The sequence below is a fragment of the Oncorhynchus clarkii genome, chromosome 7, assembly GCF_045791955.1.
Source record: "Oncorhynchus clarkii lewisi isolate Uvic-CL-2024 chromosome 7, UVic_Ocla_1.0, whole genome shotgun sequence".
NCBI lineage: Eukaryota > Metazoa > Chordata > Actinopteri > Salmoniformes > Salmonidae > Oncorhynchus > Oncorhynchus clarkii.
In genome coordinates this window covers 77,736,402-77,749,711 of record NC_092153.1, presented here as the reverse complement: position 1 = coordinate 77,749,711, position 13,310 = coordinate 77,736,402, and the positions used below count along the sequence as shown (strand labels likewise).

The 13,310-nt window shown below is 46.4% G+C and overlaps 1 protein-coding gene across 1 annotated transcript in view; it reads right to left on the bottom strand.

The window, feature by feature from the left end:
- The window catches only part of LOC139413875 (dual specificity calcium/calmodulin-dependent 3',5'-cyclic nucleotide phosphodiesterase 1B-like), a 34,019-nt gene extending 21,574 nt beyond the window's left edge, over nucleotides 1-12,445 (bottom strand). Inside the window, exon 1 of the mRNA XM_071161708.1 lies at nucleotides 12,113-12,445. Within this exon, the coding sequence (XP_071017809.1) occupies nucleotides 12,113-12,165 (53 nt within the window). The 5' untranslated portion in view covers nucleotides 12,166-12,445. The remainder of the gene's footprint in view (nucleotides 1-12,112) is intronic.
- Nucleotides 12,446-13,310: the final 865 nt, after the last annotated feature.

Here is a 13,310-nt window from a genome sequence, read left to right as displayed (position 1 = left end):
AGAGAGATGGAGGGAGAGAGAGAGAGAGAGGGGGAAAGAGAGAGGGGGGGAGAAGAGCGAGAGAGAGAGAGAGAGGGACAGAGAGAGGGGGAGGAGAGAGAGAGAAAAAAATAGAAAGAGAGAAAGAAAGAAAGAAAGAAAGAAAGAAAGAAAGAAAAAAAGAAAGAAAGAGAAAGAGAGATGGAGGGAGAGAGAATGAATATATATCAATCATTTGGAAGAGTTGTAATACTACTCTGTGAGGTGTGGAGCGGACCAGAGAACCAGTGGCAGGACGGCATCATTAGCCCCACATTTTCTATCATTAGCCCCACATTTTCTATCATTAGCCCCACATTTTCTATCATTAGCCCCACATTTTCTATCATTAGCCCCACATTTTCTATCATTAGCCCCACATTTTATATCATTAGCCCCACATTTTCCATTAAATAGGAAAACTGCCCAAACTTTCAATCATTTGGTTATATGGCCACCGCATTGTCTTAAAATGGCATGCATACAGAATTAGATACATTACATGACCAAAAGTCATCGAATATGATTACAAAATCATAGACATTAATATGGAGTTGGTCCCCCTTTGCTGCTATAACAGCCTCCACTATTCTGGGAAGGCTTTCCACTAGATGTTGGAACATTGCTGCGGGGACTTACTTCCATTCAGCCACAAGAGCATTAGTGAGGTCAGGCACTGATGTTGAGCAATTAGCAGTCGGCTTTCCAATTCATCCCAAAGGTGTTCGATGGGGTGGAGGTCAAATATCAGCCCACAGAGAGAAGCACGAGCTTGAACTTTACTCATCTTTCTAGAGGAGTGGTCACCAACCGGTCGATCACGATCTCCAAGGCATTCCTAGTCGATCACCGAACATTTCTGTAAAAACCCAACTATAAAGCCTTGTGTTCCTATTATTTGTATTCGTCTCGGGCTGTTGGCAGTAGGTGCACCCGATTCAGCTGCCCTGCATGCAGGGTAGGCCAATTGTTGCCATTTGTAATCATTTAAAGTGTCTGAAGGTACGAACTCTGCCTTCCCAGAGAGTAAATCAAGTGCACTATAGGCCTGCTGCTGGCCAATCGGATGTCTCAGTAACATAGCAGGCATTAAAGAATGTTACTGAAAAATCGATACTGTGAGATTAAAACATTTTTTTAGAGTTTGAATACTGTGTCCTTTTTTGGTCAGTGTCAGTGGAGGAAAGGGAGAGTGGAGGCATGCTCTCTCCCTCCACTGAGACTGACCATCAGTCTGCTGCTCTCTCCCTCCACTGAGACTGACCCTCAGTCTGCTGCTCTCTCCCTCCTCTGAGACTGACCCTCAGTCTGCTGCTCTCTCCCTCCTCTGAGACTGACCATCAGTCTGCTGCTCTCTCCCTCCTCTGAGACTGACCCTCAGTCTGCTGCTCTCTCCCTCCTCTGAGACTGACCATCAGTCTGCTGCTCTCTCCCTCCTCTGAGACTGACCATCAGTCTGCTGCTCTCTCCCTCCACTGAGACTGACCCTCAGTCTGCTGCTCTCTCCCTCCTCTGAGACTGACCATCAGTCTGCTGCTCTCTCCCTCCACTGAGACTGACCCTCAGTCTGCTGCTCTCTCCCTCCTCTGAGACTGACCCTCAGTCTGCTGCTCTCTCCCTCCACTGAGACTGACCCTCAGTCTGCTGCTCTCTCCCTCCACTGAGACTGACCCTCAGTCTGCTGCGCTCTCCCTCCACTGAGACTGACCATCAGTCTGATGCTCTCTCCCTCCTCTGAGACTGACCATCAGTCTGCTGCTCTCTCCCTCCTCTGAGACTGACCCTCAGTCTGCTGCTCTCTCCCTCCTCTGAGACTGACCATAGGTCTGCTGCTCTCTCCCTCCTCTGAGACTGACCATCAGTCTGCTGCTCTCTCCCTCCTCTGAGACTGACCATCAGTCTGCTGCTCTCTCCCTCCTCTGAGACTGACCATCAGCCTGCTGCTCTCTCCCTCCACTGAGACTGACCATCAGTCTGCTGCTCTCTCCCTCCTCTGAGACTGACCCTCAGTCTGCTGCTCTCTCCCTCCACTGAGACTGACCATCAGTCTGCTGCTCTCTCCCTCCTCTGAGACTGACCATCAGTCTGCTGCTCTCTCCCTCCACTGAGACTGACCATCAGTCTGCTGCTCTCTCCCTCCTCTGAGACTGACCATCAGTCTGCTGCTCTCTCCCTCCTCTGAGACTGACCCTCAGTCTGCTGCTCTCTCCCTCCTCTGAGACTGACCATCAGTCTGCTGCTCTCTCCCTCCACTGAGACTGACCATCAGTCTGCTGCTCTCTCCCTCCTCTGAGACTGACCATCAGTCTGCTGCTCTCTCCCTCCACTGAGACTGACCATCAGTCTGCTGCTCTCTCCCTCCTCTGAGACTGACCATCAGTCTGCTGCTCTCTCCCTCCTCTGAGACTGACCATCAGTCTGCTGCTCTCTCCCTCCACTGAGACTGACCATAGGTCTGCTGCTCTCTCCCTCCTCTGAGACTGACCATCAGTCTGCTGCTCTCTCCCTCCACTGAGACTGACCCTCAGTCTGCTGCTCTCTCCCTCCTCTGAGACTGACCATCAGTCTGCTGCTCTCTCCCTCCACTGAGACTGACCCTCAGTCTGCTGCTCTCTCCCTCCTCTGAGACTGACCCTCAGTCTGCTGCTCTCTCCCTCCACTGAGACTGACCCTCAGTCTGCTGCTCTCTCCCTCCACTGAGACTGACCATCAGTCTGCTGCTCTCTCCCTCCTCTGAGACTGACCATCAGTCTGCTGCTCTCTCCCTCCTCTGAGACTGACCCTCAGTCTGCTGCTCTCTCCCTCCTCTGAGACTGACCATAGGTCTACTGCTCTCTCCCTCCTCTGAGACTGACCATCAGTCTGCTGCTCTCTCCCTCCTCTGAGACTGACCATCAGTCTGCTGCTCTCTCCCTCCTTTAATTGTACGGCTGTGCCTCACAAGCAATAGAACAACGGATCTATTATAGCCTGTGATCATATAGCCCATCTCAAATTTTCAAATATCATTTATATAAATGTCCAGAACAAAAATGCATTGGCAGGTCAATTAGAATTAGAGGGAACATTGGTTGAGGTCAGGGATCTGTGCAGGCCAATCAAGTTTTTCCACACCGATCTCAACAAACCATTTCTGTTTGGACCTCGCTTTGTGCACGGAGGTATTGTCATCCTGAAACAGGAAAGGGCCTTCCCCAAACTGTTGCCACAAAGTTGAAGGCACAGAATCATCTAGAATGTCATTGTATACTGTAGTATTAAGCTTTCCCTTCACTGGAACTAAGGGGCCCGAACCATGAAAAAAAAAGCCCCAGACCATTCTTCCTCCTCCACCAATCTTTACAGTTGGCACTATGCATTGGGGCAGGTAGCGTTCTCCTGGCATAAGCAAAACCCGTCCGTCGGACTGCCAGATTGTGAAGTGTGATTCATCACTTCAGAAAACACGCTTCCACTGCTGCAGAGTCCAATGGCAGCAAGCTTTACATCACTTCAGCCAACGCTTTGAGCATGGTGATCTTAGGCTTGTATGCGGATGCTCGGCCAGTTACTAATTCAAGAATATAAAAAAAAATATGTAGCTGGATCAAACACAACACAGCCCAGGCTAAAACTACAACCCCCCCCCAAGGCAAAATACATTCACAGGAAATAAAATTGACAGGGAAATCAGTAACGCTAACTCACATACTATTGCTCTGACCTCATATGCCAATCTTAGAACATAAAATACCCCCCGAGTAGACTACACTGCACTTCAAGGGCTCAAAAACAACCACTGGCATTTGAAAATTGATTTAAGGGATGGTGATAATCCATTTCTCATAAAATAGGGTTTATGAGTGTTCAAGTTCTCGTGCTTAACAATTGAGCTGCCTACTCATAATGCTCTATGAATGTTGTTATAGATGTTTATGAGCAGCTATTAAGATCTATCCTGCATTATAATGCGTTATGCACAGCATATGTACTTAGAATGTATTATGAAGAGGTTAGTCACGGTGGGACCACAATCACTTCATTTCTAATCACAGTTGCACTGTTAGCCAACAAATGAAGACGGCGTCAACTCTGTGAAAGTGACATGAGCCGCTTGTGTGTTTATCACACGTCAGCGATGGGGTTCTGAAAGCTGCCCAGTCATAAAAATAGCAGGCATGGGAAGGCTGCGACACAGCGGGAGGGCTTCATGCTTGATGATGAATTTAGAATAATCTGCTTGATAATGTGACTGCTTTGTTGTGGATCAAAGAGGAAGGAAAACATGAGTTTAAAGTACCTTCTCAGTTTCAGAAGATACATTACCAGTTGTAATATCTCAGTATGTACTGTAACCTCAGTAGAGTATGTACTGTAACCTCAGTAGAGTATGTACAGTAACCTCAGTAGAGTATGTACGGTAACTTCAGTCAAGTATGTACAGTAACCTCAGTAGAGTATGTACAGTAACCTCAGTAGAGTATGTACTGTAACCTCAGTAGAGTATGTACTGTAAGCTCAGTAGAGTATGTACTGTAACCTCAGTTGAGTATGTACTGTAACCTCAGTAGAGTATGTACTGTAACCTCAGTAGAGTATGCACTGTAACCTCAGTAGAGTATGTACTGTAACCTCAGTAGAGTATGTACACAAGCATTTCGCTACACTCGCATTAACATCTGCTAACCATGTGTATGTGACAAATACAATTTGATTTTGATTTGATTTGATTTGATTTACTGTAACCTCAGTAGAGTATGTACTGTAACCTCAATATAGTATGTACAGTAACCTCAGTAGAGTATGTACTGTAACCTCAGTAGAGTATGTGCAGTAACCTCAGGATATAACAGTAACCTCAGTAGAGTATGTACAGTAACCTCAGTAGAGTATGTACAGTAACCTCAGTAGAGCATGGACTGTAACCTCAGTAGAGTATGTACAGTAACCTCAGTAGAGTATGTACTGTAACCTCAGTAGAGTATGTACGGTAACCTCCGTAGAGTATGTACAGTAACCTCAGTAGAGTATGTACAGTAACCTCAGTAGAGTATGTACGGTAACCTCAGTAGAGTATGTACAGTAACCTCAGTAGAGTATGTACAGTAACCTCCGTAGAGTATGTACTGTAACCTCAGTATAGTATGTACAGTAACCTCAGTCGAGTATGTACAATGACCTCAGGATTTTACAGTAACCTCAGTAGAGTATGTACTGTAACCTCAGTAGAGTATGTACGGTAACCTCAATAGAGTATGTATTGTAACCTCAGTAGAGTATCTACGGTAACCTCAGTAGAGTATGTACAGTAACCTCAGTAGAATATGTACTGTAACCTCGGTAGAGTATGTGCAGTAACCTCAGGATTTTACAGTAACCTCAGTAGAGTATGTACTGTAACCTCAGTAGAGTATGTACAGTAACCTCAGTAGAATATGTACAGTAACCTCAGTAGAGTATGTACTGTAACCTCAGTAGAGTATGTACAGTAACCTCAGGATGTTACAGAAACCTCAGTAGAGTATGTACAGTAACCTCAGTAGAGTATGTACAGTAACTTTAGGATTTTACAGCAACCTCAGGATGTTACAGAAACCTCAGTAGAGTATTTACAGTAACCTCAGGATGTTAAAGTAATCTCCATAAGTACAGTAACCTCAGTATGTACAGTAACCTCAGGATGTCACAGCAACCTCAGTAGAGCAAGTACAGTAACCCCAATAGAGTATGTATGGTAACCTCAGTAGAGTATGTACAGAAGCCTCAGGATTTTACAGTAACCTCAGTATGTTACAGTAACCTCAGTATGTTACAGTAACCTCAGTATGTTACAGTAACCTCCATAAGTACAGTAGCCTCAGGATGTTACAGTAACCTCAGGATGTTACAGTAACCTCAGTAGAGTATGTACGGTAACCTCAGTAGAGTATGTACTGTAACCTCAGTAGAGTATGTACTGTAACCTCAGTAGAGTATATACTGTAACCTCAGTAGAGTATGTACGGTAACCTCAGTAGAGTATGTACAGTAACCTCAGTAGAGTACGTACAGTAACCTCAGGATTTTACAGTAACCTCAGGATTTGACAGTAACCTCAGGATTTGACAGTAACCTCAGTATGTCACAGTAACCTCAGGATGTACAGTAACCTCAGGATTTTACAGTAACCTCAGTCCAGTAACTTCAGGATGTTACAGTAACCTCAGGATGTTACAGTAACCTCAGGATGAGCAGTGAGGAGCAGTGAGCAGCAGTGAGGAGCAGTGATGAGAAGTGAGGAGCAGTAAGGAGCAGTGAGGAGCAGTGAGGAGCAGTGAGGATCAGTTAGGAGCAGTTAGGAGCAGTTAGGAGCAGTGACGAGTAGTAAGGAGCAGTGAGGAGCAGTGAGGATCAGAGAGGAGCAGTGAGGATCAGAGAGGAGCAGTCAGGAGCAGTGAGGAGCAGTGAGGAGTAGTGAGGAGCAGCGAGGAGCAGTAAGGATCAGTGAGGAGCAGTGAGGAGCAGTGAGGAGCAGTGAGGATCAGTGAGGAGCAGTCAGGAGCAGTGAGGAGCAGTGAGGAGCAGTGAGGATCAGTGAGGAGCAGTCAGGAGCAGTGAGGAGCAGTGAGGAGCAGTGAGGAGCAGTCAGGAGCAGTGAGGATCAGTGAGGAGCAGTCAGGAGCAGTGAGGAGCAGTGAGGAGCAGTGAGGAGTAGTGAGGAGCAGTGAGGATCAGTGAGGAGCAGTGAGGAGCAGTCAGGAGCAATGAGGAGCAGTGAGGAGTAGTGAGGAGCAGTGAGGATCAGTGAGGAGCAGTCAGGAGCAGTGAGGAGCAGTGAGGATCAGTGAGGAGCAGTCAGGAGCAGTGAGGAGCAGTAAGTAGTAGTGAGGAGCAGTGAGGATCAGTGAGGAGCAGTCAAGAGCAGTGAGGAGCAGTCAGGAGCAGTGAGGATCAGTAAGGAGCAGTGAGGAGCAGTCAGGAGCAGTGAGGAGCAGTGAGGAGCAGTGAGGATCAGTAAGGAGCAGTGAGGAGCAGTGAGGAGCAGTCAGGAGCAGTGAGGAGCAGTGAGGATCAGTGAGGATCAGTAAGGAGCAGTGAGGAGCAGTCAGGAGCAGTGAGGAGCAGTGAGGATCAGTGAGGAGCAGTCAGGAGCAGTGAGGAGCAGTAAGTAGTAGTGAGGAGCAGTGAGGATCAGTGAGGAGCAGTCAAGAGCAGTTAGGAGCAGCCAGGAGCAGTGAGGATCAGTAAGGAGCAGTGAGGAGCAGTGAGGAGCAGTGAGGTGCTATTTTTTATTTTTGTTTTTATTTCACCTTTATTTAACCAGGGAGGCCAGTTGAGAACAAGTTCTCATTTACAGCTGCGACCTGGCCAAGATAAAGCAATGGAGTGCGACAAAAACAACAACAAAGAGTTACACATAAACAAACGTACAGTCAATAACACAATAGAAAATCTTTGTACAGTGTGCGTAAATGTAGAAGATTAGGGAGGGTAAGGCAATAAATAGACCAGAGAGGCAAAATAATTACAATTTAGCAATAACACTGGCGTGATAGATTTGCAGATGATGATGTGCATGTAGAGATACCGGGGTGCAAAAGAGCAAGATGATAAATAACAATATGGGGAAGAGGTAGTTGGGTGTGCTATTTACAGATTGGCTATGTCCAGGTACAGTGATTGGTAAGCTGCTCAAACAGCTGATGCTAAAAGTTAGAGAGGGAGATATAAGACTCCAGCTTCAGAGATGTCTGCAATTCATTCCAGTCATTGGCAGCAGAGAACTGGAAGGAAAGGCAGCCAAAGGAAGTGTTGGCTTTGGGGATGACCAGTGCAATATACCTGCTGGAGCACGTGCTATTGGTGGGTGTTGCTATGGTGACCAGTGAGCTGAGAAAAGACGGGGCTTTACCTAGCATAGACTTATAGATGACCTAGAGCCAGTGGGTTTGGCAATGAATATGGAGTGAGGGCCAGCCAACGAGAGCATACAGGTCGCGGTGGTGGGTAGTAAATTGGGCTTTGGTGACTAAACGGATGGCACTGTGATAGACTACATCCAGTTTGCTGAGTATTTCCCTCTCTAACTTTAAGCATCAGCTGTCAGAGCAGCTTACTGACTGATCACTGTACCTGTGCACAGCCAATCTGTAAACAGCACACCGACTGCCTCATCCCTATATTATTACTTACCCTCTTGCACCCCAGTATCTCTACTTGCACATCATCGTCTGCATATCTATCACTCCAGTATTAATGCTAAATTGTAATTATTTTCGCATCTATGGCCTATTTATTGCCTACCTCCCTACTCTTCTACATTTGCACACACTGTACATACATTTCTGTGTTATTGACTGTACGTTTGTTTATGTGTAACACTGTGTTGTTTTTGTCGCACTGCTTTGCTTTATCTTGGCTAGGTCACAGTTGTAAATGAGAACCTGTTCTCAAATGGCCTACCTGGTTTAAATAAAGGTGTAATAAAAAAATAAAAAAATGAAAGTTGCTACAGGGGGTGCTGAGATGTTGGCCAGGGTAGGGGTAGCCAGGTGGAAACCATGGCCAGCGTAGGAAAATGCTCATTGAAATGATTGATTATCGTAGATTTATCGGTGGTGACAATGTTTCCTATCCTCAGTGCAGTGGGCAGCATGGAGGAGGTGCTCTTATTCTCCATGGACTTCACAAAAACTTTTTGGAATTAGTGCAATAGGATGCACATTTCCTAACTTTCCTAACTGACTGAGTATATTGGTTCCTGACTTCACTGAAAAGTTGCATATTATGGGGGCTATTCGATGCTAATGCTGAACGCCACAGGATGTTTTTGTGCTGGTCAAGGGCAGTCAAGTCTGTGGCGAACCAAGGACTATATCTGTTCTTAGCTCCACCTTTTTTGAATGGGGCATGCTTTGTTAAGACGGTAAGGAAAGCACTTTAAAAGAGCAACCAGGCATCCTCTACTGAAGGGATGAAGTCAATATCCTTCCAGGATACCCGAGGCAGGTCGATTAGAAAGGCCTGCCCGCTGAAGTGTTTTAGGGAGCATTTGACAGTGATGAGTGGTGGTCGTTTGACCGCGGACCCAGTACACACGCAGGCAATGAGGAAATGATCGCTGAGATCCTGGTTGAAGACAGCAGAGGTGTATTTGGAGGGCAAGTTGGTCAGGATGATATCTAAGATGGTGCCCATGATTACGGATTGAGGGTTGTGCCTGGTAGGTTCCTTGATCATTTGCGTGAGATTGAGGGCAACTAGCTTAGGTTGTAGGACGGCCGGGGTGTTAATATTTCCCAGTTTAGGTCACCTAACAGTACGAACTCTGAAGATAGATGGGGGCAATCAATTTACATATGGTGTCCAGGACACAGCTGGGGGCTGAAGGGGGTCTATAACAAGCGGCAACGGTGAGAGACTTGTTCTGGAAAGGTGGATTTTTTTAATTAGAAGCTCGAATTGTTTGGGCACAGACCTGAATAGTATGACAGAACTCTGCAGGCTATCGCTGCAGTAGATGGCAACTCCACCCCCTTTGGCAGTTCTATCTTGTCGGAAAATGTTATTAGTTAGGGATGGAAATTTCAGGATTTTTGGTGGCCTTCCTAAGCCGAATTTCAGACATGGCTAGGACATCAGGGTTGGTGGAGTGTGCTAAAGCAGTGAGTAAAACAAACTTAGGGAGGAGGCTTCTGATGTTAACATGCATGAAACCAAGGATTTTACAGTTATAGAAATGAACAAATGAGAGCGCCTGGGGAATGGGAGTGGAGCTGGGGAATTCAGGGCCTGGGTTAACCTCTGCATCACCAGAGGAACAGAGGAGGAGTAGGATAAGGGTATGGATAAAGACTATAAGAACTGGTCGCCTAGTGTGTTCGGAAACAGAGAGTTAAAGGAGCAGATTTCTGGGCGCGGAAGAATCGATTCAAGGCATAATATACAGACAAGGGTATGGTAGGATGTGAATACAGTGGAGGTAAACCTAGCCATTGAGTGACGATGAGAGAGGTTTTGTTTCTAAAGGCACCATTTAAACTAGATGAGGTCACTGCATGTATGGGGGGTGGAACAAAAGGGCATATAAGGCATATTGGGCAGATCTGGATGCTCTACAGTGAAATAAAACAATAATCACAGACCAAAACTGCAATAGACAAGGCATATTGTCATTAGGGAGAGGCATGTGTAGCCAAGTGATCATTGGATCGAGTGAATAGCTAGACGAGCTGGAGTCACGGCGATTCAGACAGTTAGCAGGCTAATAGATGGGCCTTTGTGGAACGTCACAACGGAAAAGCCTGTTGAAACCCCCTTGGACGGTTGCGTTTGCCGACCAGGCGTGATGGATCGGTGGGGCTCCGTGTCGGCTGTGTAAGGGTCCAGGCCCATTGGCAAAATAGTATTGTAGCCCAAGAATTGGCTGATGGACCTCTTCAGCTAGCCGGGAGACAGGCCTAGCTCGAGGTTAGCTCCAGGCTAACTGGTGCTTGCTTCGGGACAGAGACGTTAGCCAGGAGTAGCCACTCGGATAGCAGCTAGCTAGCTATGATGATCCGCTGTAAAGGTTCAGAGCTTGTGAAAGGAATCCGGAGATGAGGTAGAGAAAAAGCAGTCGATATGCTATGGGTTGATATCGCGCTGTGCAGACTGGCAGAAATTGACCCCGCTGAAGCTGGCTGATGTCCGAGTTAACGGTGATGACCGCTAGCAGTGACTAACTGACTACTAGCTAGTAGCTAGTAGAGTTCCGGTTCTAAAGTGTAATAAATAGCAGATCCATACCACATTGGGTGAGGCGGTTGCAGGAGAGTATGTTCAGTCCGATGATGGAAATTGAGATTAAAAAAATAATAATAATAAATATAGGAAATATATACCAAGAAAAATATATATACATGGGACTTGACGGGACAAGACAAACAGACCTGCTACGGCTATGCCATCTTGGAATAAGGGGCAGTGAGGAGCAGTGAGGAGCAGCGAGGAGCAGCGATGAGCAGCGAGGAGCAGCGAGGAGCAGTGAGGAGCAGTGAGGAGCAATGAGGAGCAGTGAGGAGCAGCGAGGAGCAGCGAGGAGCAGTGATGAGCAGTGATGAGCAATGAGGAGCAGTGAGGAGCAGCAAGGAGCAGTTAGGAGCAGTGAGAAGCAGTGAGGAGCAGCGATGAGCAGCGAGGAGCAGCGAGGAGCAGTTAGGAGCAATGAGGAGCAGCGAGGAGCAGCGAGGAGCAGTGAGAAGCTGTAAGGAGCAGCGAGGAGCAGCGAGGAGCAGCGAGGAGCAATAAGGAGCAGTGAGGAGCAGTAAGGAGCAGTGAGGAGCAATAAGGAGCCGTGAGGAGTCGTCAGGAGCAGTGAGGAGCAATAAGGAGCAACGAAGAGCCATGAGGAGCAGTGAGGAGTTGTACAGAGAAGTGTGGCACGTCCTAGCACTCTAAACTCCAAACTAAACACGTCAAGGTTATGCATATCAATTGTTAAAATAAAGGTCTCACAACCACATTACAAAGCGGAGAACAATGAGTCCCTATTGAGGGACGGTTCGACAAAGAAACTAACAAGCAGACAGATTCATGAAACAAAAGCAGTAGACCGTTTCAGTCCGCATACTATACAGAGAGAGATGTGTCCTCTCAGCACATATGTTACAGTATGTACAGTAATCTCAGTACAGTATGTACAGTAACCTCAGTATGTACAGTAACCTGAGTACAGTATATAGAGTAACCTCAGTATGTACAGTAACCTCTGTATGCACAGTAACCTCATCATGTTACAGTAACGTTAGTATATACAGTAACCTCAGTATGTACAGTAACCGCAGGATGTTACAGTAACCTCAGGATGTTATAGTAGCCTCCGGATGTTACAGTAACCTCAGGATTTTACAGTAACCTCAGTAGAGCAAGTACAGTAACCTCAGTATGTACAGTAACCTCAGGATGTTACAGTAACCTGAGTATGTACAGTAACCTGAGTATGTACAGTAACCTCAGTATGCACAGTAACCTCAGGATGTTACAGTAACCTCAGTATGTACAGTATAACACCTTACTTCCTACCTTATCACAGACAGGAAAGGTTAATAAGGTTCAGAAATTCATTGCTACTCACTTTTTCTCCCCCTTCTCTTACCTGGAGATAGGTGTCTGGAGATGTTTCTTCCTCACTCTCACCAGCTCAGCCATCCAGCCCACAGTAAGGCAAAACCTTTACAACCCCTTATAGCCCACAGTTAGACACTGCCTGCACAGCCCAAAGGTACTGTCTCTTACAGCCCTAAGCTCAGAGCTCAGGCACAGTGACACAGAGAACCGAGAAAGACTCCCCAGAAAATACTAGAAAGCAAAAAGTTCACTCAGATAGCCTACTGTTCAACTGAACCACCCAAAGTTCTCTCAGATAGCCTACTGTTCAACTGAACCACCCAAAGTTTTCTGTCCCGAGAAAGACATCCTGGTACACCCCAGCCTGCGTAGCCTGCACCCACATCTGAGGGGACCTAGCTGAACTGTGATTGGTCCAGGCCAAAGTGTGTCAGTTCTGTCAATGCTGTGAAAGGAAGCAGGGCTGGGCTGGAGGAAGAGATAGAAATAGAGAGAGAAAGAGGGGGGGTGGCCGAGGCAACCTCACTGGTAGGGTGTTGACTGCTATGCTTTCAAGGCAATGTGTGTGTGTACTCTAAACCCCAATGAGAATTTTCCACTGCACCGGCAAAGCACAGACCAAAGTCTTGTTCACTACAGAGCCTGTGTGATAGAATGACCAAACCAAAATAAACCAATAAAAACTGTCCTGGAATGTCACCCACAACAATTCTCCGCAGGCTAACTACTACTCGGCTACCCAGAAATACAACAACCTTACAGGCCAGGTCAAATGAAAACACAACCATAACATGAGTCAATAACCAGGGGTTATTATAAAAAATGGCATTTCTCCAACACATTACAACACACTGTGGCAGTTTGTTTGAATCCTAAACATTTATCAAAACAACAACAACAACATGTCAGATGTGGAGGCTGAAACTTCATCTCCTTCTCTTTCATAGCTTTCATGCAAATAAACATCTAAGAGATTCTAGTCACTTACAGTACAAGATCAGAGATGACATTCAATTCATTTTTTAACTTGGAGCACTGCTGGGGCAGACATACATCATGTATAGCTTCAATTCATTAAGCCTCATTTTATAACTATGAGGCTGGGAGAGCGTTCTGGCGACATCACTGGGGAAATGCAGCAGAGTGACTTTCCCTGGTTGCTTGTCTTGCTTGGTGGCTGGGTCACTCCCATGCTCCCATGCTCTTTGACTTGCCTCTTCAATTCA